The sequence below is a fragment of the Notechis scutatus genome, chromosome 1 (genome assembly GCF_049901735.1).
Source record: "Notechis scutatus isolate UNSWTSFEM ecotype Mainland chromosome 1, rNotScu1.2, whole genome shotgun sequence".
NCBI lineage: Eukaryota > Metazoa > Chordata > Lepidosauria > Squamata > Elapidae > Notechis > Notechis scutatus.
This window is the reverse complement of record NC_142009.1, coordinates 312,625,201-312,652,484: the sequence shown is the minus strand read 5'-3', so window position 1 is coordinate 312,652,484 and position 27,284 is coordinate 312,625,201. Positions and strand designations below refer to the sequence as shown.

Sequence of the window (27,284 nt, the reverse complement as noted above, 5' to 3'; positions counted from 1 at the left end):
TTAGAGTCATAAAATATAATACTTATTCTTCAGAACACGCCACAATTTTGCAAGCATCAGCTATTAGAGTATATAATATATTAAACAGGAGTATTTGACAAGCATTAAGCATGTGAAGTCTGATATTAGATTACAACTATCACATTCTCCTCCCAATCATTCTAAGCAGTTTAGTTTGGGCTGGTGAATATAATAATTAGCAGTGATTAAGCAGAATGAAGATTGCACAGTTAGGAGTTTACATACACATGCAAAGTTACATGTGCCACATTGTTCGGCCAAGTGAAGTAGTTCCTTAGACAGGAAAAATCGGTATCACAAAGAGTATTAATTGCAAAGCATTTTTTATTATTTGGTTTTTTTCATTCATTCATTCATTCATTCATTCATTCATTCATTCATTCACTTTTATTATTTGATTTCTTATTCTATTGTTATTGCCAGGGACAGGAACAGGTGCTTCTGTAATAAAAAAAATTTGACTGGTCTTGAATAGTATAGATTTTATTTTGAGATGAAGGGAGGTTGATTCCATTTGCTGTCCTTGCTACAGATCTCTGCATGTCCTGTGGACACATTCCTCCAACAAATGTGCACGAAGTAAGATTTGGTCCATCAAATCAGAAATTTGATAAATGCAAGAATTTTTTTAAAGACTAAAAGACAAATTTTGTTCCTTTTTGAGGTCTGAAATATTGCTTTACCTGCATAGCCGTCCATAGGGGGAAAGGAAGTAAACAAAAAATAATAATAATAATCTATAAAGCGGAAAAGAGGATTTTACTTCTGATCAAAGTCTTCAAATGTTTCAGTCACATGGTTGAATATTCTATCTCAGTTTTTCTCAAACTTGGCAACTTTAAGACATGTGGATTTTAACTTCTCAATGCTGGTTGAGAAATTCTGGTAATTGAAGTCCACACATTTTAAAATTGCTAAGTTTGAAAAACAGGGCTCTAGCCTGACTTTATTTTATTCACACACATATCCCAGAACATCCCTGCTTACATTTACACTTCATAGTACATATGAATTACAGTCTTTACTTCTGAGACAAACCCAGTGTCGCTATTCTTTCTTGAGTAAAAGGGGATTTGATAGCCTTCTCCCTTTCTTGTCATTGATCAGGAACAATGTGCAAGTCCAAAAGGATTTGAAGAACAGATGAGCAGAAGAGAAGCCACTACATTCACATATAAGCATCCAGACATCTGTAGGTTTCTTCATTGTGACAAATGTCTCTGGGTTTCAGAAAGAAGAAGAGGCTTAAGAGAGCATGTGTCCTTTTAATTAAAAAAATTCTCTTCCAACTCAAGCAGAGTTTTATATGTCACATTTGAAAACAAAATCCTTCATTAGGAAAAAATAAAATAAAATGCCCTATGCTCACTTAATCAAGTAAAGGGAGGGGCCAGCTCCATGTAGTTCATATTCTTCCCATCTTTGAACTTTTAATTTAAGTTACAATTCATGAATTTTCAATACCACAATCATTGTTTCCATGGCAATAAATTGATGTCATGAACACAGCATTAAGATGGCACCACAAAAATGAAACAGAAGGGGAAGTGCAACTGTGAAAGAGAATGTGTGCAAAGGCAAAGCATTTTGAAGATGAGAAATCACTCATTACACTTACCCTTCAAAAGGAATAGAGAATTTCATTGTACAATTCAACTCAAATAAAATATTCTGTGTTTTGTCAAGGAATTAAAAGAGTGTCCGATGTAGCTTTCTTCAACCTGTTCTTTCCAGATGTGTTAGTTACTATCTCCCATGATTTCTGGGGATGACAGCAATAAGACATCTGGAAGACAGCTTGCTGCAGATGACTGAGAGTCCTGCAGCTGTCTGAAGTCCAAACTAGACCCATCAACAGCATAAAATTTCTATTCTTACTTCATTTTTATACTACCCTTTTCAATAAAGAATCCCAAAATCTGTATAGAGATTCTCAATCATCCAGGTCATGGTTGTCCCAAGATGCTTTTCAAAAAGCAAGGAAGTCCAGTTGCCATTTGAAAAGCACCTTTGAGAGTCCCAAAAGCTACACATGATGTTCTTATCCATTATTTTATAGCTGACCTCAGTCTTGCATGATAGTGAGAGACAGTATTTATTCCCAGGTTCTTGGACTAAATACTTTTTCTTTTCAGGAATGGAACTTTATTACTTTAATACACATGATGTTACACAAGGTATATTCCCATAGTCATTTTATTAGTAAAATATTCTTCAACAAGTAGACTGTATGTTACTTGCAGAAGATATTCTATATTATCCAGAAAAGTTATCATCCTTTGTCCAGTAACTTTACTTTCTATCATAGCCATTAACCTACTAAATTTCTATACTTGGCAAGATATCTACCCTAGAGTTCTCTAATACCATTTTGATTTCCATGAAAACAAACTTATTTCCAAGCACAGAGTTATACAATAAAGCTGAATGATGAGAAATTCAGAATGGATAGGAATTCTTAAAATGCTTCTGGTTATAGGGGTGGTCGGAAATAAAATTCTAAGTGCTTCCAAAATGGTTGGAAAATTAAGCTTAAAGCACTTGTTTCAAACTGAAATAAAGCTGTTACAAAGCTGAAACATGTCCAGAATGGCTAGAACTCAAAGCTAGGCATTTTAAACTTCTAGTCTCTTGAATTCAAAATGCTTTGTGCATCTCTAGTAAATCAATTAAACCAGGGGTGTCAAACTCAATTTCATTGAGGGCCACATCAGGGTTGTGTTTGACCTCAGGGGGCTGGGATGGGCATAGCCAGCTGATGTCACTCATGTACTCTGCCAGCGAAAATGGGCTCCCGAGCTCATTTCTGGCAGCCTCCTGCAACCCTCTGCCAGCTAAAACAGAGCTTGGGAGAACTGCCCTCCCAAGCTTCATTTTCATTGGCAAAGGCACTGTGGGCTGGTCCCTTGCTGTTTGCAGAGTGGCCCCACAGGCCAGATCTAAGCACCCCGTGGGCAGATTCGGCCTGCGGGCCTTGAGTTTGACACCCCTGAATTAAACAAAACAAAGTTAAACTCGCTACCGCAAGATGAAACAATGGCCACCAACATGGGCAGTCTTATCATAGGATTAGACAAATTAATAAAGGATAGAAAACTATCAGTGGCTATTAGCCCTGCTAGTTCAGCATCTCTGCACACCAATGTAAAACACAAGGGTATGGTGTTTATGTCCTATTTGTGTACTTCCCCTAGTCTCCAAGTTGACCACTGTAGGATCAAAATGCAGGATTTGTTTGAGGTTCCTCTATTCCAATTATACTGAGAGTCTATCATATGCTAACTCCACCCATTGCACATGAGAGAAAATGGATGGTCCAGAAAAATAATTCTCCAAGTACAGGAGAAAAAAGTAAATTATTTAATAAATATAGCTCCTTTTTTCCTGAAGGAAAAAAAAAATCAGCCTTGAAATGAGAAATAATCACATTGAACTCTATTGCTAGCTTACATCACAAATATTATGCAGGTACAATTTTGCATTATCAAAAACTCAGTAATATTTTTTTTAAAAAGTCTTCTTCTGAATATATTTATTGCCCTTTCCCAAGATTTCTGTTCTCTTACATCATCCCCTTAAATGTCAAGCCAAATGTCTGAAAGTTCAAGTTTCATCTTAGCTCCGACTTCCAATATTTAAACCTGTGACTGAACTGTGTTCCTATATTCTCATTGAAATAAGAACATGGATAAATATTAAGAATTTCTTTTTTAAAAATTTATTTCAAAGCTGAGAGGCAAAATAGATATTCCTGGGGTATCCCTGATTGGCTGTCCCAACTTTGAAAGCAAATTGAAGGTAGAGGAAAGAATAATTTGATCAGAGAAGAAAATCTGGGAAAACAATTCATGCTATTTTCCCCATTTAAATCCGATGGGCCCTTCAAGCTGCTATCAAACAGATTCTAAGGAAGGCTTTTAGAAATCACTCTGTTTCTTTACCCCATGTCTTACATTTAACCACAATTATTCAGACATTTTTCCTAGGCATTTTGGACTCTGTTTCTTGATTATACGACACTGGACTGAATATTTAGCACTAGACGGATAATTTTTAAAAAATTACCTTTGAATAGGCAAGACGTGATCCATAGGTCGGGCTTCACACCAAGGGCTTTTTGGTTGCTCTGCATATAAAACCGATGATTGGCAGTGTACTGTCAGAGGAGAGATGTGACCAGAACTGGACCACAACATGCTCGGACTCGCCGCCTGCCTTACAGTGGCATTTTCTGAATCGCTGAAATTACCCGGAATGTTATAATTCATCATTGAAGGGCTGTAGAAAGCCATGGCTGAGTAGTCAGGTCTGTTCTCCATATAACAGGATGGAATGTAGATCGGGCTGTGCTCCACCGTCAGAGCAGCCTGGCTGCAGCTGAAAGGGATGGGAGAGTTCTGCTCAGAGATGCCACTTTTGGCTTCTCTTTTCGTACATCTGAGATCTTGAATTGGTGGCAAACGAGCACATTCCTTGTGAGACGATGCACAGAGGGACATGGTGGAGTGAGATGGATGCCAAATGTCGCTTTCTTAATCAGTCATCCCCCAACATTTAATCTGGAAAACAGCAATGCTAAGGCTACATAAAATACATTTTTAAAAAGAAAATCCACCCCACTCCTCACCCTTACTTCCTGGCCATGCATGTCTGGGGCAACAATATGAACAGTAAGCAGCTTTAGCAGACCGATGAGTACAGAAACAGTCCTTCTCAAACATAAACATGGTGATGATGTAAAGTTATTCAACACCACAGACAATACTGCTTACCCTTCGAAAAGACCTTAACTATGTATCAGAATGGTCAAACAAATGGCAACTTCAAATCTCAACAAACAAATGTTCTGTCCTATATATTGACAAAAAAAATCAGAAAATAAAATACAGGCTGAATAGTCAAGACCTTGCTGATGATCCAAACTCTGTCAAGGATCTTGGAGTACTCATCTCAAATGACCTAAGTGCTAGAGCCCACTGTAACTACATAGCCAAAAAGGCGTTAAGAGTTGTTAATCTAATCTTATGTAGCTTTTTCTCTCGTAATACTACACTAATAACTAGAGCATACAAAACATTTGCCAGACCAATACTCGAATACAGCTCATCAGTCTGGAACCCACATTACATATCTGATATTAACACAGTTGAGAAAGTCCAGAAATATTTCACAAGAAGAGTTCTCCACTCCTCTACTCGTTGCAGAATACCTTATGCCATCAGACTTGAAACTCTAGACCTAGAAAACCTGGAACAACGCGGCCTCTGGTCCAATCTAAATATAGTATATAAAATCATACATTGCAATGTTCTACCTGCAAATGAATACTTCAACTTCAATCATAACAATACAAGAGCAAACAACAGATACAAACTCAAGGTTAATTGCACCAAACTTGACTGCAGAAAATACGACTTCAGCAACAGAGTGGTCAATGTTTGGAATACTCTACCTGAATCTGTGGTTTCTTCCCCAAACCCCCAAAACTTTAACCTTAGACTGTCTACTATTGACCTCACCCCTTTCCTAAGAGGTCTGTAGGGGGCGTGCATAAGCACACCAACATGCCTACCATCCCTGTCCTATTGTTTCTTTTATTTTTATTTTTTATTTTTATTATATGTATCCATGTATTCATAACTATGTATTTACTTATACCTATTATCTTGTAAGCAATTGACAAAAAATAAATAAATAAAATAAAATAAAATCTATAAGAACAGAGAGATCCACTGCCTGTGGGTAGAAAATCTTGAAATCTCCCATTCATCTAAATCGGAGGTGGGTAACCTGAGGCTCCAGAGTCAGGTTTTAAAGAGTTTTCCACTCCAACTCAGGCAAAATTAAGCAGTATGGTTTCCCCCTAACTTGAGGCAAGAAGCACTCAAAAACTACAGCATCAATATCATTATTGGATTCAAGAAAGAAATACAGGCCAAGACTCATAAATGAAAAATAAGAAAACCTCTGCTCTGCCTACATGCATGCATGAAATGACAGCCCAATTTAGATCATGGCCTCACCAACTGTTTGGCTTTTGCCTTTCTAAAAGGAAGTGAGGCTTCCAGACTTCCAAAGATTGCTCATCTCCAATCAAAATAATCTAGTAATAGTGACTACTACTGTTAATCTGAGGAAGGGGACAAGTTTCATGTGAGTGCTCAAGTATGTCAGTGCTGATGTTATGCCAGAAAGAAATGATATATGTTCATCCAAGTTTCATCCTACTATTGGTAGAACCATGCTGCAAATTTCCAGGGTAGAAATACCCTACCATGGTCATTTCAGGCCCAGAAAAGTGCAGGTTGCATGATTGCAATATCTTCTCCAATCCTTAGGCATTTTGCTACCTGAGGTGAAGGGCAAGCTGCCATTTTCACTTCACATACAAGTTACAAAAGTCAACCCAACTGGCAGTTAAATTATACTCTAATGCCAATAACGGGACAGTGGTCGTGATTACACTTGAAAGTAGTAGGTTACTTCAGTTGAAACAGGCCAGACTATTCCCCCAGTAATCCCTAATAGCCTATAGATTTTGCTTGTGTTATTTCTTGGAACTGGTCAGGAAATATAATTCCCCTGTGTTTTTTTTTAATATTGATCACAGTTCAAATTGATCATTAACTCCTGCTTTTAAAGTCCCAGACTATAAAATGTCATCAGCAACTTATTTTTTTTCATGGGATTGCGAGTAACAAGAAGTCTGACAATAAGGCTATGATGGTACCAAGTGGGTGGGCTAAAATGTTTTCTGTGAGGTTATATTAATATATTGGGTTGGGGACACATTTTAAACTTACAAGGACTGCCAATTTATTGCTAAACTTCCTTGGCATCTTGACTAGGAACTTGGGGGAAGGGAGCTGCAAAGAAACCCAACAGGTTTCAGCACTTGATGTGGGTTCCTAAGGGAATATATTTTCATAGAAGACAATATATGTAGCTCAGGGATGGACTGTGGAGTCTATTACAGAATATCTTCTGCCTACTACTGCATCTTCTTCTGGGTTTTTCTTCCAGTAGATATGAGGGTCACCAGAACATGTTGACTTTATTGGTTGTTCTTTTTATATAATTTTTTGTTTTGCCTTTTTTTTTTTTTTGGGGGATTATTAAATTTTTTTATTTGAATGGTTTTCATAAAATTTGGTTTCTATCTTGACACCACCACTTCTGAAGCTTAGAATACAGGTTTTCTATCTGAAATTTAGAATACAAATCTTCTATAGATCAGGAGTCAGAAGCTAGATAACTGGGAACTAGATCTTAATTGAAACTAACTGTCAGATCTGCCCCAATCTGATCTCCCAGGTAAACAAAACTCTCAACTCCACTTGGTTGAAGTGAAAAGCCACTTTTACCAAGAGATGCTGATTGCAGTAAAGTCAAGTGGAATCTAAAGTTCCCTCATACCAATAGAGAACTAACCCCTGGTTTCATGATCCGCCTGTGTGTAGCCAATCCAATACTGCTGAGATGTTTTGGGAAACTCTGAGATGTTTGGGCTGGTGAAATTCCAATCTCAGGTTAAACAGCCTTGAAGATGCCAATGTGCCAGAATGAACCGCATTCCAAAATGCTCTGTTTTTCCTCAACTGTCTATCCCCCCTCCCAATTTCCCATGTATACAGATTTATTGCCCATTTGTTCACCCCTACCCTCCCCAATTGATGGCAGAATGCCAGCAAAGTGCCAAGACAAAGTGGTGGATCTATTACTAACACTGGCTTCCTCTTATTACCATCACTATTGTCATCACCCCATTCTATTGTTTAAAAAACAGTTTTGGCAACTGTTTTTCAATTCTTACTTTCTCCATCAACCTTTGATTTTTGAATGGCTTTGAGCCCCTTTCCTATGTATCCCTTGAAGTTGGTCCCAGAGGCATGGAGAAGGAAGATAATGCAGTAGGGGTAGCAATACTCTGCTCAGTCAGCAGGGAAAAGGAGTAAGGGTCATACCATTCACTGAGATATTCAGAATGGAGGGGAGCATAGAAGTGGCCAGGACTAAGAGTAAACAAAAACTAAGGAGATAGAATGCCAACTTACAATATTTAAAGCTTCCTAGTCCAGTCAAAAAGTTAAATGAAATGTGTGATGGGGGCTTTGAGTAGAATAGGTTATAGTATTTCTCCTGCAACATCCTCACTCACTGAAGTCTACAAAGTCCTTCATGGCAAAGGGCCAGATCTGTAGAACCACATCTCCAATCATCTCTGCTTATCCACTGATTGTAGCCATATGGATACGCTCCAGATCTCTTCTAGTAAGTCATGACATTTAATGTACCCAGGAAATATGCCTGCTACATCATGGCATTGAAGCTATGGAACAGGATCAGCACAGCTCCTGAGATTTGGATGGCCCCAACCCTGCTGGCTTTTTGTAAAGCACTGAAGAGTTGGTCCTTTCACTGAGGACTGAGTCAAAGTGTTTGGTGAGCCTGTCTGGATATGGTTGTATGTTTTTGAGTTGCTCTGAATTTGTGGTCTTTTAAATTGTTTTTTTTAACTGTTGCTTATTTTATTATTGTTAGCCCATCAACATTGTAGATTGCCATCTGTGACAATGTACCATGGATGGACAGCCTACAGCCTCCACAAACTAGGAGCTGGCTTCAGTCTAAATAATTAGGACAGCTAAAAGAGTACCCATCTCATAGTTGCTAAAGACATTGTTACAAAATAATAAAACTCTACTTTACTAGAAAAAAACACTTCTGCAGGCAGCAGAGGCTTATCCTTTTATGTCACCAGTCTTAACATCTCATCTGATCATTCCAACATTAGAGGTGGAACTGTTTCCTTCAGTTTAGAATTCTAACCGTTATTCTGGCAATCTGTTGATTCGTAAACATTTGTTGCCAGCATATTTCCCCAATTTTCATTTCATCTTCACTTCTATAAGAGGATGTTGCCTCAGCAGGGAGCTAAATCCAATTGACACTTTAAACAGGCTGGAAAGACCAGAGAGATGATGAGTTCTAAGATGCTGAATGGACTGTTATAAGCCCTTAACCTCATTTTTACAGTCTTAAACTTTTGCAGAACTGGGGAGACAGATTGCTGAACTGATCCATTGAAGCAGAACAGGCTGCTATTTATGTTGCCTTCTGCTCTGAATAAAGCAACCTAAGATCACTTATACTAGGGTTTCCTCAACCTTGTGAACTTTAAGGGGAAATCTGGGTTAAAGTCCACACATCCTAACATTGCCAGGGTTGAGAATCATTGACCTCCGCTTATCTCCTCCAAACTGGGATTGGTTGAACATACTTGGAGGGCAGTTAGTTAGAAAAGTTAGCCTATATGAGGGTCTTGTAAAACATGCTAATTTCTGGACAAGAATTTCCAGATTGAGGTTTTGGAAGAATAATTTTCACTCATTATGAGTACCATAGAAGGTTTTACTTCCTAAATAGAGAAAAAAACAGAGTTTTTCAATATATACAGGTAAACATATCATTAAAAAATTCCCAGGTGGTTTTGTGGAATCTAGCCTTTTGGTTATTTTCTTTCTAGCTGATTAATTTTTAAATCAACATAGGGAAACCAAGAAATAACAGAATAGCCCTTAAATACAGAGAAATCTCTTCCCACTCCTATTTTCCATTATTTTCCAGGCAAAACACTAAAGCAACACATTTAGTTGACTTGCAACAAATATTTGGTTCTCTTTGTCCCAGCAAAAACATATTCAGTTTTCCTAATAACTTTGGCTCTTAATACCAAAGGAATTAATTACTTTGCAATTTCACAATATCAAAGACATTGATTTTCTTGGTCAATCAGAAAGATGAAGCCAACATGTTCTAGTGCAGTGGTTCTTAACCTGGGCGATATTGCCCTCCAGGGGGTGATTTTGTTTTTCAGGGGGGCGATGGAACGAAAAGAGGTGACGCAGGAGCAAAGGAATGGAAGGGGGGCAATATGGGGGCAATGGAGCGAGAAGTTTTGGGGACACTTTTGAGACTTTTTTTATACAGTGAACCACTGTATATCTGTCGTACAAAAACATCAGATCGCTCACTATTAGTGGATTGAAGTGTTTTTTAAAATGTTCCTCCAGCTAGCTTCAGTACAGAACGCTGTACATATATGAATACGCATCGCTCATCTTCATGCGCGTTGCGCAGCAGCCTCTATCACTCTACCCATTAAATTTGTCACTCTGATTTTTGTTGCTTTCCTTCTGTAAAAATTTTCTTTGTGTCTTTTTAACCCTTTTTACAGTGTGCATTAATATATATTTTCCTCAAATCTTAATTTAGTTTCAGAGTTTTCTTCTTGAAATTCTTAGTTCCTGAATTGTGGTTTGTTCTTATGCCCTTTTTATATTTCTTTTTGCGTCTTAAAATTCACTTGTAATTAAATCATTAAATGTTACTGGTTTTTTTGGGGGGGGCATTTCATTTTCTTGCAATTGAATTTTGTTTTCAGTGGCCATTGCATTTAAGTGTCTTGAATAAATAAGATAATAATGAAATACATGTATCACGAAGTTTGGAAGTAAAGTGATGGGCGGCATCAGAATTTTTCACACAGCTGAGATATGGGAAAAAGACTGGAAATAAATTTGCATTGATGTGTCCTGATGACAATTTTAAAGAAAACAAACAACGTGTTTGCATAAATTGAAGAATCATTTCCCTGTGTTGTGATTGAGAGGTTATGTTGGGGGAGGGGGGGCGATGATAACTTTCAAAATCTTGTATTAGGATAGCCAAAATACAGTGCCAATAATCTTAATACACCTAATGTTGAAAAAAATTAGCAACCTAATAGGATGTCTAGCAAAAATGTTTTGCTATTATACAAAAAATCATCCAGATGTTTTACTCAAGTAATTTGAATATCAGTTTAGTTTAGAGATTTGCTTTAGTTTGGTTTGGTTTAATTTAGTTAGTTTAATATGAGATAATTATGGCTGAAGATTTTAATCAAGTTTTAAATCCTTTTTTAGATTATAATATTATTTCAGCTAAATTTAATTCTCAAATGAGGAAAGAAATACTGTACACTTATATGTTGGACTTTTAATGATCCAGTTTTAAATCTTTCCCAGAAACGATATGTCTTTTTTTTCCAACTCTACCTCAGATGTATCCCCAGCTTGATTATTGTTTATTATCTCAAACCTCAGCTGATCAGATGGATTAATATAACATGGGCTCTATTGTAACACTCTGATTATGCTCCAGTAATTTGTTACTTTGTTGTAAGAAAAAGTTGTCCTAATGTTTTCAGGATGGTATTTTAAAATAGAATTATTAAAGAATGAATCACTTTTTATAAAAGAAAGGAAACAAGAATTTGATTTAAAAAATAAATAAATAAACAAACCCACACACAAATGAAGCTCTGCCAAGCCCACGAAGCCATAGCGGCAACCTCCTTTTCTACAAGAGCTATGAGTCCAGAAGACTTCCAAAAATGAAGCTGTTTTGTACAGGTTCAGTCAGAGATGGAATATCCCTAAAATTAGTGAGGGATTAAGTTTGACCCTGAGCTTGTCCATATCATCCAGCCCCCAGTGGTCTTCAAGTTAGGGCTACTGAAGCCCAGAGTGACCATTATTTCTGATGTTGACAATATTGATATAAACAGACAGTTTAAATTCAAATTCAAATATCTTTATTATGGCCTTTGCCCAGTCTGTAATAATGATTTAAATGTTATTAACATAAATGTTGTAAAGACAAATATTACTGATGTATGCCGTTAGAAAGATTCCTATGCCAGAAACTTTAAGGTATTTCAAGTGTTTAACTTCTCCTTGCCATTGCTAAGAACAAATCCCACCCATTAGGACAGTGTAGAATTAGTTCTTTTCCAGGAACAATTGGAAGAAATTTTTAATTCAGTTTCTACAAATTTAAAAAAGAATTTTGTAAGGCCAACTGTGCCCACCTCCAGTCAAATCATTGCAATTTTTCCAGGAGACATGATATAATTAATCAGCCATTTGTGTACATTTGAGAGAAAATACTGGTGTTTCTCCATCTTTCTTGAATCATCCTACCAAAAGATATTTGTTAACTAAGTTGACAGAAATTCTAGGAACTACAATTCCACTATAGCTGAAGGACGCTAGATAGGAGGAAGCTGTTCCAAAATATAAACTTGGATTGTTCCCAAAATCAGATTCCCATTTAAAGAGTTTAGCTTACCTAGACAGGGTCTTCTGAGAAAAAAATACATCTACAGAGATTTCTAAAACAAAAGAAAATACAATTGTTAATACAATTGTTAAAAAAAATACATAAATAAATTAATCCCTGTTTATCTGTCTTCATTTCTTTCCCCAGAATTTCTCTATATGCCATATTCTATCTTGTGTGTTTGTTTTTTTTCAGTTAAGCACACAGTGGCCTAATCTAGATTAATCAAAAAACAGCAAAATTCCATTTTAACTTAAGTCTACAAACAGCAGATAATGATCTTAACCATGCCATGAGATACACCTTTAATAAAATAAATAGTACAAAAGTACATGTTTGATCTTAATTCAGCTGGACCTCCTATTGATTGATTGATCATGTGCTATCAAGTCAGTGTCACCTTTTAGTGACTTCATACATTGACCTTTTCCAGAATAGCATACGTCCTCATCATAGCCCTTCAAATTTAATTTTCTAATAATGCAACCAATGCTAATATCAAATCCATGCACTTTGCTCTTGGTTCTCCTCTTCTCCTTCTCTTAAGAATTATAGACTTCTCAAGAGAGTTAGATCTTCATACAAAGTGCCCAAAATATGATAATTTGATAGTGGTTATTGATGCCTCAAATGAGAAGCCTGGATTGATCTATCATATAATCCACTTGTTTGTTCTCATGACTATCAGTGATATTTTCAAGAGTCTTCTTCAACACCTGAATATCTTTTCCAAAGCTTCATAAGTAACCTACTATGTACTAATGTGCAGCATAGTTCTTGACTGCTGGTTCCTACACAGCTGATCTTAAAAGCAAAACTCTGAATTGTAGACCTGTTTTAGGCATGAAGCCAGCTGGGTGACTTTGAGCAAATCACTCTCTGTCAGCCCTAGAAAGAAGGCAATGGCAATGAAGTCTCCAGCCACAAACAGCAAATTTTGTTTGCGTTTTCTGTCTATTTCAGATTGAATTTGATAACAAAATTCATTACTCTCCTCTTACTGTCTAAGACAGGGGTCTTCCAACTTGACAGCTTTAAGACTTGTGGACTTCAACTCCCACAGTTCCTCCTCCAGTCATGTTAGCTCAGGAATTATGAGAGTTGAAGTCCACAAGTCCTAAACTTGCTAAGTTTGAAGACCCTTGGTCTAAGACCTCATGTAGAGGTCTTCCCCCAAATATTACCACAAATCTTACATTACAATTACAGCACATGCATTGTTGCAATTCATTCCTTTCCTTAATTCCAGAATTAAACAACTCAACAATGTTTAACTCATTTTAATTGATTTTTTTCATATCAGCCATATTAGTTATGAAAATCCAAAAATTGCAATATATAAAATGAACAGTGACAAAAGTGGATGTTATAAATTATAGAACAACTATGTTTAATTGTAATGTAATTATAGCAATTGTGTATGGTATAAATTTACAAGATGAAATTGATATTTTAGATAATATTCAAATATAAACTGCTGATTGAGTTGGATGATGTTTCTCAAATTTTACCAAGAATTTAAAAAAATCAATATGTTAATTTCTTAACAACAATACTTAATGTTATCAGCTTTATTGATTTACTGATATGTTATACTTCTGATTGTTTTATTATAATTAAATGTCTTCATTAATTTGAATAATTTGTCTCTGTTTATATGGAAATACAGTCAATCCAGCTATGAAACAAGAAATTTAATTTTTAAACAAAATATTAAAATAGAATAGAAGCTCAGACTGAACAAAGATATTTTTCAATGCCTAAATCAGCATTCATAGATACTTTAAAAATATAACCTTTGCTAAACATTAATATATAAATGCAGTTGGATGCAAAAGAAAAGAAGCTGCTATGAAAAAGAAAGCAAAATCTGTTTAACAGCTAAGAAACAGCAATGATGGAAAACATCTGGGGCTGTTTCAGTCAGTTTCTTTTTTTAAAAAAAATAGTTAATTAAAATATACAAGCAAATAGGAACTTGTATGTAGAATGAACATGAGAGTTGATGAATATGCTGAATATTAAAAGTTACATTTTAGAGAGCTGCAATAGAAGGAAAAGCCACCAAAATCGGAGTAGGTTTTGTCAATTTAATGTTGAGTGGTATCCCCTTTATACTGCTGTTGATATAAGACACATTATACAGTGTTTTCTAGGCTTCCAATCATTGAAAATATTTTTAGTAAGAGAGTAAGATTGCCAGAAGTAGACAGAGAAATGTCCATTCCATGAGCTTGCCAGATACTCGGAGAGCATTTTTGGAAAAAAAAATGCAATTAATCTTATTACTTTCTTAATATGTAACTTGAATAATAAAACTGATATTGAATAAAACTGTGCCATGACTAAAATTATATTGACTTCAGTTTTTCTCATAAGAAAAGCAAGGTAAAGGCACAGATTTAATTAAAATAAAAGAACAATAATATCCAATATAAGATTTCATGAAATATCATCTCCACAAACTTTGAAAATGGGTTTTTACATTATTTTTATGGTGCTACTCTGTGTTTCTAATTATTCTATTTTGTTCTCCCATTGCCAAGATACCAACTATTCTCAGATCAAATACAGAATCGATGCAGATGTCATAGCCAGAGAGATTCACAGACAAATAATTAAACTGGAATAAACACAGAATACATCCATACACAAACAGGAAACTGATGGTGTGTGAAAGAGTGATCTGGAAAATCTATTTTAAGGTCTCTTACTTCCATAATAATATATTGGTTGTTCCTAAATGAGGTAAAAAAAATGTTTAAAAAAAACAAGTGAAGAAAAATCACATTTGTTACAGTAAAATTGAATAAAGACATTGAGATTTTGCAGATGTTTCACAGATAATGTAAATCCAAAGCAGTATGAAGGAATATTTGTTTAGTTGTTATTCGTTAGCATGTAAAATTGATGCATAATTCACATATTCTTACTGGTATTTCCTGTTTTTCTTCTGTTACCTTCATGTGTAAAAGAAGTTTTACAAAGTCCTCATGTTATTTATTTTTATTTATATACTGTTCCATGTCCCGAGCCCCAAGTAATTCCCAGAAAAAGGACCATATCTCATCAAACTTTCATCAATAAAATAATCTGCATAAAATAATATAGAACTGTCTGGGGGCCTTATAGTTGAAGAGGGGTACTTTGTGCCAGCAGAATACACAAACACTGGATATTGCACAGTATGCACAGTACATCAATATTGTGCTTCTATGGATCCTTAAAGCACGCTTTGATTATTATCTATTCAGAATGAGGTTTTTGCCTTAACCCTAACATATTACAAACTGAAAAGTAGTGGAAAGAGACAGGAATTCATGACTGATATTATTAGGCAGTGTTATGTGAGAAGAAATGTTCACATTAACTTCAAAATATGTTCTTTAAAGAGATATTTGTTTTAAAGGAAACTAATATTGCCAATATAGATCAATGGCCAAAATGTATCCCATCTGGCATGGATCTCTGGGATCTCTGCAGACTTTTATAGTGTTGATCTCCAAAGCCCTTTGCCAATCATCAGGTCATTTTTAAGTCTCAAAAAATACATTATTTCCTACTGATTATATTTTCTCACTCTGTTTTGGTTCATCAGAAAGATGCATTTTCTCAAAAAGAAGACAGCTGTGAATTTAAGATGGCCCATATAGTGAAACATAAAAAAGTAGACAAAAAGGAAAATGATAAACAGAAACAAAACTTGTGCGTAAAGCCCACCAGTCCAATATTTCAATTCCATGAATGTGTGCACAGTTATACTGTGTATGACTATATGTATGTGAATATACAGTATTTAAGGGCAAGAAGTCACTAACTGATCAGCTAGAATTCAAAACTACTAAGTAAATTGCCTGTAAAATTAATCAATTCCCTCATCTGTACATATCTACCAGTCTCTCACACAGATGGAAATAACTTTTCCACAAAGAAGCACCAAGTGTACGCACCCCATCGTACTTCAACAGAAACAGCAAAACAGAAGGGAGAAAATACCCTAAGATGCCCCACATGTGGGCAGAGAAACTGGACAATAATTTCACTACATTTCTTTCAGAATAATAAAAAATTCCACAATCCTTCCTTAGGGAAAGATTTCATCATCTATATTTGTCTGTTTGTGGTTTTCTTTTTTTTTAGCAGGCTGCCTCACCTCTTCTCTGCACCAGTTAAGCAGCCTTTTTGGAGTCCCTTCAGAACTTTTGAAATTGTCAAAAGGCCTGTGAACCCCTTCTTGACCTATCTCTGCTCATTATCCTCTCCTGCAGATCTGCTACAGATATGAAGTTAAATATGTGGACTATGTAGTGAGGAAAAGCTCACTATTTCTCCTGGACACTTGTAGAAGCAGGAGAGAGCTGTTCTCTCACCCAGTCTCCGTTGACATGCCTGAAGGAAGAGATGAATACTGGCTCATAAAAGTGAGTTAATAGAAAAAGTTTACACTTTCCAACCATTGATTGTGATGAACTGTCACCATCACAGATATCACAAATTTAAGGAGAATGAAGCTTTCATCTTGGATTCAAAATAAAGCACATTTTGTAGTAAAGCAAATTCTATTCCTGTTTGAAATCTGAAAGTGAGTTCCATGATTTTTATGTGTGAAAATATGCATACCTATTATACTTGTCTTCTGTCATAAAAACCCTCATTTCTGTCACTAGTAGACATATTTTAGATTTGCATATTTGTCTCAACCAATTCACCAGTTTAATGAAGGTTTGAAGAAGCAATTGAGCTTCTGGAAATCATACAAAACCACATAATGCTGCAGTCATAGTCCAATTTAATGATTAGCGTTCAACCCACAACAGCACCACTTCATTAGCACCCACAGGCTCTATGAAGTACTCAAACTGTCCAGCAGAGATATTTTTGTGCCTACAACTATTCCCAAACACCTAACAACCCAGGTCACATGGAAGCCGAAGGAACTGTCTCTGCTTTGGATATTGTTGACATCTTATAATAAGATGTAATTGAAGTGATGTCATCAGGAGAACAATGTTTATGTGAAGCACTCAAATATTCTCTAAATTTTTAATGTCTAAATATGACTCCTGCAGTATATGAGTAGGGAACTCCCTGAGAACTTTAGAAATATGTATTGGGTAGATTACTATAACCTGATTTAAGTTAGTTTTGGCTTAGAAAAATGTAATACAGACAGTTCTTGTTATTTGCGATACAGGAGTCCTAAATTTATGACCACAAGTGAGCCCAAAATTTCTGTTGCTAAGCAAGTCAGTTGTTAAGTGAGTTTTGCCCCATTTTATTACCTTTCTTTCCACATTATTAAGTGAATCACTGGAGTTGTTAAATTAATAGCACGATTATACTCTGACTTTCCTATTGATTTTGCTTGTCAGAAGCATCCAAATTTTGATCACATGACCAGGGAGATGCTGCAATTATTGTAAGTGTGAAAAACGGTCATAAGTCACTTTTTTCAGTGCCTTTGTAACTTTAAATGGTCACTAAAGGAATGGTTGTAAGTTGAGGACTACCTGTTGCTGTATTCTGTGAAAATGCTACAAATACAAATACAAAATTAGGGAAAGTTGGGAGTATTCCAATGGTTTGTCACTCCACGTGTCCACAAATATGCACACCAGTACCACAAGTACTGATTTTGAGGTTACAAAAGCATTTTTGTGAATAAACAAAATCATAAATATAGAATAGCAATAGCACTTAGACTTATATACTGCTTCTCAGTGCTTCACATCCCTCTCTAAGCAGTTTACAGAGTCAGCCTATTGCCCCGAACAATCTGGGTCCTCATTTTACTAACCTCAGAAGGATGGAAGGCTAAGTCGATCTTTGATTCACAATCAAACTCCTGGAGTGAGCAGTAGAGTTAGCCTGAAATATTGCATTCTAACCACTGCACCACCATGGCTCTAGAACCAATGAATAATGAGTATTATTTGGATAAATGTTGATATATGTGAACAGTTTCCAAATTCTTGGAAAAAATAAGGAATGGCATAAATTAAGAACATAAACCATAATTTTGATGTGGATCAAGTCTTTGGCATATTCTGGCATTATCGATGCCTCAATTGTAATTCAGTTTACTTGCATAGCTTTATCATTTGATCTGACTGACACTCCTCTTCCTACATAAAAAAAAACCTGAGATGGGGCACTACATGCGTTAACCTTCCCTCAACCCAACAACTACAGACCTACAATGCCTCACAATTCTCAACCATTCATTCATTTATATTTAATTTAGAAATGTTTTTAAAAGAATTCCTAATCTTATACTGAAGGAAGTAAAATGATTGGACAAGCGGAAGTAATTAGTAAACCCAAATAGTCGTTACTCCTTTTGCTTGCCTCTGGAGGAGAAGTTGGAATACAAATGCTGGAAGGAAGTCTACAACCATGAAGTTCCCAAAATAGTCTTTATCCATGGGGATAAGATCTCTTATAAACTTTACCGCTTTGGGGGATGGTGGGAAAATATGCAAGCAACCAAACACCAAGGATAATAGTCATCCTCCAGTTCTTTGAGCACATTCCTTGTAGGGTAGAATGTGGATTCAGTGCTATTTAGTGAAAAGGTGCACTTGCTTTCTTTGGGCAGTGCAGAAAATGTTGTTCATAGGAGGAACTTGTTTCTCAGAATTATCTCTCTGGGTAAAAGCATTGTAGCAGATTAAGGATAATTAAGGACACCCTCTTTGTTGGCCCCTCCAGAAAGAGAGGGCTAACAAGAGGAAGCAGCATCAGCATTCACATCAGCACCTTCAGGAGCAGATGCTGTTTCCATGTTGAGGATGTTCTTCTATTGATACCAAGGACTAGGCCAAGTGACAGGTGCCTCTGTCTAGGTCTATTCACCAACACTCTCCCTCTGCAGTGCTCTCCTTGCTCAAGCACATGTTTTCTCTTGGGGCAACAAAGCAGGGATTAGCACACCCAGGCACAGAGCAAGAAAACAAAAGATAGTCTGTTCATTCATTGTCTCTCATTGGATGACTTGAAGGAGCAAGAAAAGGAGCAAAAGTGGTTGCCTCTTGGAGGAACAGGCTGTGCTTCTACTTGCTCATTAACTATTCATTCCTTCAATGAGCAGTAGGGTTGACTGGGTGATTTGGGATCAATCAAGGCCACTCCACTCTGTTGTAGCGGATTGTAACTGTGGGCTCCTCTTCAGCTTTCACTACCTGTGGCGCAACATGCCCCAGGAACCATTTTTGTATGACATTGCATGCTCTGAACTCCACACCACTGCTTTTGGGAGGGCGGGGGGAGAGAAAATATAACAATCAAAATGTTAATAAATAATAATAATGTCCTCTTTGTTTTCTTTCTTTCTTAGATTTATTTATTATCTCAGTCCAGTTTGAACTTTAGGCAAGATACATAATTCAGTCATCAGAACACTATAATAAAATTAATGGTAATAATACAGTATAGAGAAGTCCCCCAGATTGGACATGTCTGTCAAAAAGAAGAAGGTACAAAAGGCAGGATAATAAGCAAAATAATTTATTTGCTTTTTTATTTGCCCATCCTTGACCATTGGTTGATGATGCCAATAGGAACTGAGACCTGTCCAGCTCCTATTGGCCAATTTAAGCTGTTGTGGGCACATCCCTTCCCTTTCAGTGTCCTCCTAATCACTTTGGCTTGGATTGGAGGAGAAACTAGATGTCTAGTTTCCAAAGAAAATTTTATCCGCATAATGCTGACCTTTCCAAACAGATATCAGTCTTATACAAGGTCCTTATCTACAAAACTACACTTCTGTTCAGCACTGACCTGACTGACAATCATAGGTGCAGAACACCTCCCATAGCTATGCTCTTTAGCAACTTGGCAGACAGTTAAATGCATTGCTTCAATCCACCTATACTCCCATAGCTCTGCGCCATCATACATTAGGGAGAGCATTAGGGAGATGGTTGTTTTTCCCACTTGCAGATAAGGTTTGGTTAGAAGGGAAACATAGCCAGGAGAACCACTCATCCTTTCCCTTAATGTGTTCCAAGCAGTACCGTGTGCTGACTTCATTACAAAGTACTATAGGCTTAACCACTGGGGCATCATAATTATTCCAAGCATCAAGGATATATAGATCATACTTAATTCAGTTTCCTGGTTTTTGTCCTATGAAGGGTCTTCTCCACAGCTCAGTTAAAATACAAGGGTTACAACTGTTATGGGGAGTACAGCAGAAAATTAAACTGGCACAGATTTTGCCATCCCCATTGCCAATTCTGAAAGGATCTATTCTGGTTTGGTGCTGGATGCTGATGTCTTCATTCCTGCTGTCCCCTCTCCACAGGCTTTCTTTTCAACATCCCCAACTGACAGGAAAACTGTCTTCCAATCATAGCACTGCTGTAATTGATCAGGTTTTTGATAGATGACTAGATTGTCAGGGTCAGCCTTTCATTAGAATTGGTTTCCACTTCTACCTGCCCCCTGACTAGAGATCAACTGCCCGAGCTGGGGAATGTGATAGGAGAAAGAGGAAGGAGGCTTTTTATTTGCCAAGCTTCCTCTGACCCAAAGACCCGGATCAAGTCCAATTTGCAACTGATTAGTGGTGGCAGCAGAACTGCATAGTGGAATTGAGCATATGATCTCTCTTTCTCTCCCTCCCTCCCTGGTATTTCATGGCATAACCCCTCACCAGCTGTTCTTGAACAGGGATATAACACTAACTCCAAAGACTTTGACAGAACTGGGTACTTCTGCTACCTAAAGCAGAATAGACCTTAAATGATAGTGCCCAGAGACCAGAGCTAAATGTAAGTAATAGGTGCTAGCCGGGTCTCACTGCCTTGTATCACCTGAAGCACCACTAACAAAATGACTGATGAATATAGCCTTCTTAGGCTATACTTACGATAAAACTGCCACAGCGTGTCAAATGCTTTAGGGGGAAATCACTAATACAGAGCAATCAGCAGTGACAATCAAGTAGGGAAAGATCTTAATTCCCTACACCAAGGATAGGTTGCCTTTTAGTGGCTTGCATGTCACATTGAACAGTTTTTAAGAAAGTGAGCACTAGATGAAGCAATGCAATTATGCAAAAATAGGGACGTCCAGGGCACATGTGTAGATGGGGTTAGGATTTTTTTCCTGAATTTTGAAGGGGAATTATTTATGTTTCACTTTATATTAGAAAATTATTTCAGTCTTATAGGGTTTGTCGTCATTTTTGCACCTTTTCCATTTTGAAAACATGGGAAATACATACCCAAACTATTAATTAGAATTGCTCTGTTTCACTGAAATAATGTAACCTTCAATGTCTAATTGTTCTCAATTAAATGTTGGCTATATCTTCTGGAAACTAGAAGTCTAGTTAGTCATAACAAAACTGGGGAGCATCAGGTTAGGAAAGACTAAGGCAAAATATAATTTAGGAATTGGGAAAATGAAAGCAAACATCCCAATAAATATGGGAGATGCATTTGCTTTCCTACCTGAATTACCGCTACACACCTATACCTATACCCAAAGTCTTTCATTGTCTAGTATTTGTTGTAAATAGACTTAGGCATTTTGAAGTACAGGGAAGTACAGAAATGTTTTAATCATGCAAAGAAATTGGCATAATCTGGCATTTTAACTCGCATACTGAAAATCTACAAATATGTATTTCTCTGCAGTGCTACTGCATTGTCCAGTTCATGTTTACCCAAAATCAAGAAAGCTACATGAGAATTGAAAGATACAGATGACAGTTGTGTTTTGCAAAATAAAATTTGAACCTGCATTTCTGCATATTCTAAGGAGACCAATTGTTCTGGCTCATGCAAACCTTTTTGGGATAGCTGAATTGCTACCCAGCTCTTTGCCATTTATTACTTCTTGTGCTATAATTTGTGTTTCAAAATATGTGAACAAGTACCCAGTCAGCATTACAATTTTTTTCAAAAAGGCTTAAGCCTGTAATTACTTTTAATTTTGCGCATGCTTTATGAATATGAAACTATGGATATACCTTATGAAGTTAAATGTATACAATCAGCCAACAAAACTCTGAAGTTTAATGCTTACTATAAAATTTCTGCTTTGAATAGGATTACATATGTAATCTTCTGTGTTTTTTCTTCTTTGCCCCACTGGGCAGAAGTGAATCGAGCAACAGTCTGAATGTCTGTTATTACTGAGAAACAAATAAGTAAATACTGTGCATATTTTCCACGGGACAGGGTGAGGGTGGGGGGTTGGAATGTTGCTTGGGAAAGACTTGAAGAGGATCCAGAATGAAATATATGAAGCTCTGGGGCAGTGTTCCCAAAATAGATCATATGAAGCTATCTTAAATTGAGCTATTGCTCACTCTAGCCAAAAGTTCTTTATTCTGATTGGTAGTACCCCTTATGGATCTTGAAGGAAGACTTCAGGAATTGAAACTGAGACTATATAATGGGGAGATAATGAATGAGACCCACACTTATGAAATGATTAATATTTCAGAAATACTGAGGCCGAGTCTCTTTTAGCATACAGAAAGTTGGATTAAAAACCACAGGTTCAAGAGGCCCTTTCAGACAGCACAAAAGCACATCATTCAGACTTTGGGTCCCCATCTGGTAGGAGTGTCACCTGTCTTGACAATACAGTAAAGTGAGTTACAAACCTAAGAAATAACCAAAGATCCCATTTTAGGTATATGTTAAGTTTTATTCCAGAAATTAATTTCTCGTGCTAGAATTTTAAATGAGGTATCTCAAGATAAAATCAGAAATGTCATTCTTCTCAGCACAAAAAACTTTTCTATTGTACTGCTCCAGTAACTACAGTAACTCTATACATTTGGAAATTAGACATGGGAGTTTCTTGCCCAAAATATATATTTATCAGGCATACTTTTCTTCAATCTATTCAGAATTATATACTTTGAAGTCAGTTGTTTTTTCCCCCAGTGAAATGATAAATATACCTATCTGTCATATTAATATATAGGTGAAACAAACATTGCAATTTTATACATGTCTCCTTTTTCAAAGTACTGCCACCCAAATTAACCTGGGATTACAGCTAAAAATAATAATGGCTGGAATGCCCAAGAGATAACAAACAATTTCTATATACACCGGGAGATCTCTTCTTATATGAACATCCCACTTCAGGCAATTAGAAATGCATGGGGTTTTTTAAATAGTGAAATACAAAAAAAAGCCCCTATATTGCCAACAAAGAAAAAAGATAAGCCATGTTTATACAGAGAAAGCGGGGGGGGGGGGAGGCTTAAGTTTATTACAATGACTCTCGCTCAACCCTAGGAAAAGTAATAGCAACCCACTTCCAAAAAAGCTACCAAGAAATCTGCATTAGATTTTTTAAATTAGAAATTGAGATAGCATATGCAAAACCAATGAGGAATTCTGGAATTGAAAATCAATTAATTAATTATAAATGCTATTGTATTAAGTTTTTCTGTAATATTCCAGAAAAAAATGGGTCATAATAAACACAAAGAAAATATTCCCCTAAGAGCTCTAGGGTAATAGATTTTATCTGACATTTCAACAGAAGCTCAGTCAGTCTATTTACAAGATCACTCAAACCACATATTTATTGCAATAACTATGAGGTCCTATCCAAAGAAACTTTACTTACATACAGAAAACTTATTGGCACAATGAAGATTATTTGCTGGGGACTAGTTTCTATATAATTTTGAGTGAAGTACTGACACAAAATTTTAAGCACTTGTACTACTGCCAGATTTTCTTCTCAAGGTTTCAGTTGGAGAAAGAGGAAAACTTAACACACAAACAGCTCATATCATAAACTTCTACAGACCAAGAGTCCTGTAAATAATTATATTTGTTTATGTCATTCTCAATCTGAGAAAAAAAAACATCTCAAGCTTGGCAAACTATCTTTTTTCCAGAATTATTCTCAAACATAGAATGTGCTCCTCTTTGGCACACTGATTTTATGATTATGTATAGTATACATGTATTATTTATACATATGCTGCAGACATACACACACAGATGAAATATTTAAATACCAGTACATACCTGAGTGCCTTGGAGTGAACTGTGCTTGACTTTGTAATCATTGATGAACATTAAGTAAATGTTGAGCAAGGTTTCACTTCCAGCATTTTTGTTGTGGCTGTTTTATTCTTTTCCCTTAATTTCACCAATGCAACAGCTGTATTCAGGAGTAACTCCTTCAATACACCACAGGGCAACCAAGAACCCAAATAACCATCTTTATGAAGCAATATCTTGCCAGCTTTGGAGCACAAGATCACACATGTATGCTCAGTGTTTTCTTTCTCTGGCAAAAGCAAGAGCTCTCGGTTTAAGTTCCTCCTCCTTCCTGACAACAAATTTCAGAAGCTTGTTAGTCACTGCCTGTTCCAGCGCTCACACTAGTAAGCATTTGTTGCAAACTAATGTATTCTCGTCAGCAGAGAGGATTATCTATTAACTGACAACAAAGACCTAATTATTGTAGGATGCATTTGAATCACACTTTCCTACTGTCTCAGTTTGCAATAGGTAGATACCTGCTCTTGATCTAAATAAAACCCTCTCTTGTTTCTTGATTTGCAATGGAGACAGAAACTGAAAGGGAGCTTCGATTTTAGATATTATTGTGTGTACATAGTGGAATTATTCTAGTTTGAGCTCCCTTGGGAGTTTATATCTTGGAAAAGGAATTGGGATCATCTCAGTTGAGATGGGTCTGACAATGCCAGGAGGGTAAAATACGATTTGTTACTGTCTTCTTCTCCAAACTGACCACTGATAGTTAGGAAGTGTGTTTGATCTGCACCTATTGTATGCCACAAAAAACAACTAGCTATTCCCCCCTCCAGTAAGCTGGACTTGTTTTAAGAGAAGTATTTTTCTTTTTTTCTTTTGTAAGGAAGATCAGTCCTTTTATATCACCAGTTTTTACAGAGGTTTTTCTGAACAAATGTATTGAAGCAACTCTATTGGGAAAATTGGCAAGGTTAGTGATATTACTATGGCATTTGCTATTCTGATAGATCATGTGGGAAAAAATAGTTTGTCAGAGTCATTTTATTGCATCATAATGTGATGAAGTAAATATATTTATTGCTTTTACATTCTACCCTTTTGTAATAAATAGCATATAAAGGCATATTGTAAAAAAAGAAGAAAATGCCTTATTATAGCTGCATATAGTTAAATGCCTTAATATAGTATATTACACTATGTAGTTATTATGTAGAGTAAGTAGAGAAAAAGTAGAGTGATGTGTAATTAAAGAATAAAGCACTAAAACAGTAATATTTAGATAAGGACTAAGGAGTCATAAATACACCCGAGGTATTTCCCTGGACTCAATGATATGGCAGTGCCTTTTATATGACACTTTTGTCCACTGTGCTTCCCTGATACAAATTTAATTGCAATGGCTAAGATCGTTAAAATGGCTGAGATCCATTTTAAGATCCTATAATGTTACAAATCCAAAGGAGAAATTAGAAAGCAAAAGGAAAAGGATAAGGATAATTTATAAAAACAAATATCACCAAAGAAGTAAATGTATAAATATACATTTATATAAATGAGGTTTCAATTGTTCTCCCTTTTTTTTTACTTGGACCTGCCATATTTAAATGGAATGAGAAGGTAGACTCCTACCCAGGTAGAGTGGGTTGTGCATTTCCAAAAAGCCAAAGGAAGGTGTTTTTTTTAATGCTCCTATATATAATACAATCGTGAGAGTATCCTCTGCGAGGAACAAAGCTAACAATTCTGAACAGGATTTAGCTTATCCTTTCAATCTGATTTATTCTTTTTTTTATTTATTTACAGGAAATTTTATTCATGTTGGTTGAATCCATTGGACTATCCTGCTATTTACTTTTTAAATTTTAGGCAGAAACAAGCACAGGGAATATTAATTAAGCAGATTCATCCTAGAGGAAAAATACCAGAAGAAGAAAATGGGGAGCCTTCAAAACAAGAACTGCCATCTATAGGCAGATCCTGGACAGTCCACAATACCATTTAATTATTTTGCTATCAATATATTCTTCTTCATATATAAACCTACTGGGTTTATCTAATTGGTACTACCTTTGGATTTATTTGCGTAATTTCTAATCTTAACAAACATTATAATTGTTAAATTTAAATAAATGCAGAGTTGATCGAGCTTTATAACACTCTTTTTTGGTATCATCCTTTACTAGTTTATAAGCTATATCAAAAAGCACACTTATGTATATGTTCTGCATAAAAGCTATGTTTACAATACTCATATGAAGACTTCATTCTTTCTCTAAGTCAACTCTAAACTAATGACTTCCAAATTTAATGGATCTCTTCCCGCTTTCTAATGCAGAGTAGTGTCTTCTGTTGTGACTCTTCCAAAGTTCTCACAATTCTTCTTACTTAATCTGACATAATTTCATCACACTGAATTTCAGCTAACAGACATGCTGCCTGGAGCCTTACATATAGTGTATCTGAGAAACCACTTACTTCCTGTCCATTTAATTTTCAAAAAGGCCAATGTATGTGTTCTCTTATTTAATTAAACATTTAAACTGTTTTTTTCTGTCTTACTGAGATAACTGAGCTGGCTAGCAACACCCTGAAAGTCAAGAAAAACCCATTACAATTTGAAGAAAGACAGCAAAACTTACATACAGAAACAATCACAAAATAAAATACACAAGCAGCAACAACATGTCAGCCATTAATAAAGAATTCAAAACAGTTAATGTCCATAATCATTTTGTTCAGTGAAATGGTGAGACACGTAGCAAGTCATCAGCCAATTATCTTCCTTTGGTTCCTTTCTAATATGGGCAACTAAAGCTTAGTGTACTAACTTCCCCATGAATGGTTGTAGATACAACAGATTCGTCATCCATTCTTCCTCAAACCCATTATTCAGTGAGCCAGTTGTTCTCAAAAAGAGGAGTCATTCAAATTATTGAGATGAATTATTGATTTATTTCCATTTTGGATATATTTCCACAAGCAATGAAGGAAAAGCATTTCCAATGGTGTCTACAGGTTATCTGACTCAAGAAGTCTTGTAAACTCTTATGACCTACATAGCTTCAGCCTCCTTTCTAGGAACTTTCAAATTATTCATTTCATTTTTGG

At 36.1% G+C, this 27,284-nt stretch overlaps 1 protein-coding gene and 1 long non-coding RNA gene across 3 annotated transcripts in view; one reads left to right on the top strand and one right to left on the bottom strand.

Moving 5' to 3' along the window:
- ESR2 (estrogen receptor 2) overlaps window positions 1-24,568 on the bottom strand; it is an 87,270-nt gene extending 62,702 nt beyond the window's left edge. The window contains exons 1-4 of one of the 2 annotated variants that reach the window (XM_087952291.1): window positions 24,201-24,468; window positions 17,984-18,092; window positions 12,196-12,238; window positions 4,087-4,580 (exon numbers count right to left, since the gene is read on the bottom strand). In XM_087952291.1, coding sequence (XP_087808417.1) covers window positions 4,087-4,520 — 434 coding nt within the window. In that variant the 5' untranslated portion in view covers window positions 4,521-4,580; window positions 12,196-12,238; window positions 17,984-18,092; window positions 24,201-24,468. Of the gene's footprint in view, window positions 1-4,086; window positions 4,581-12,195; window positions 12,239-17,983; window positions 18,093-24,200 lie in introns of both variants that reach the window. The other variant, XM_026670147.2, reaches the window with a different exon arrangement.
- On the top strand, window positions 24,429-26,882 carry LOC148133491 (uncharacterized). The gene is made up of 3 exons (XR_015746875.1): window positions 24,429-24,562; window positions 25,060-25,146; window positions 25,980-26,882. It is a non-coding gene; the product is annotated as an uncharacterized LOC148133491 (long non-coding RNA).
- The last annotated feature ends 402 nt before the right edge of the window (window positions 26,883-27,284 follow it).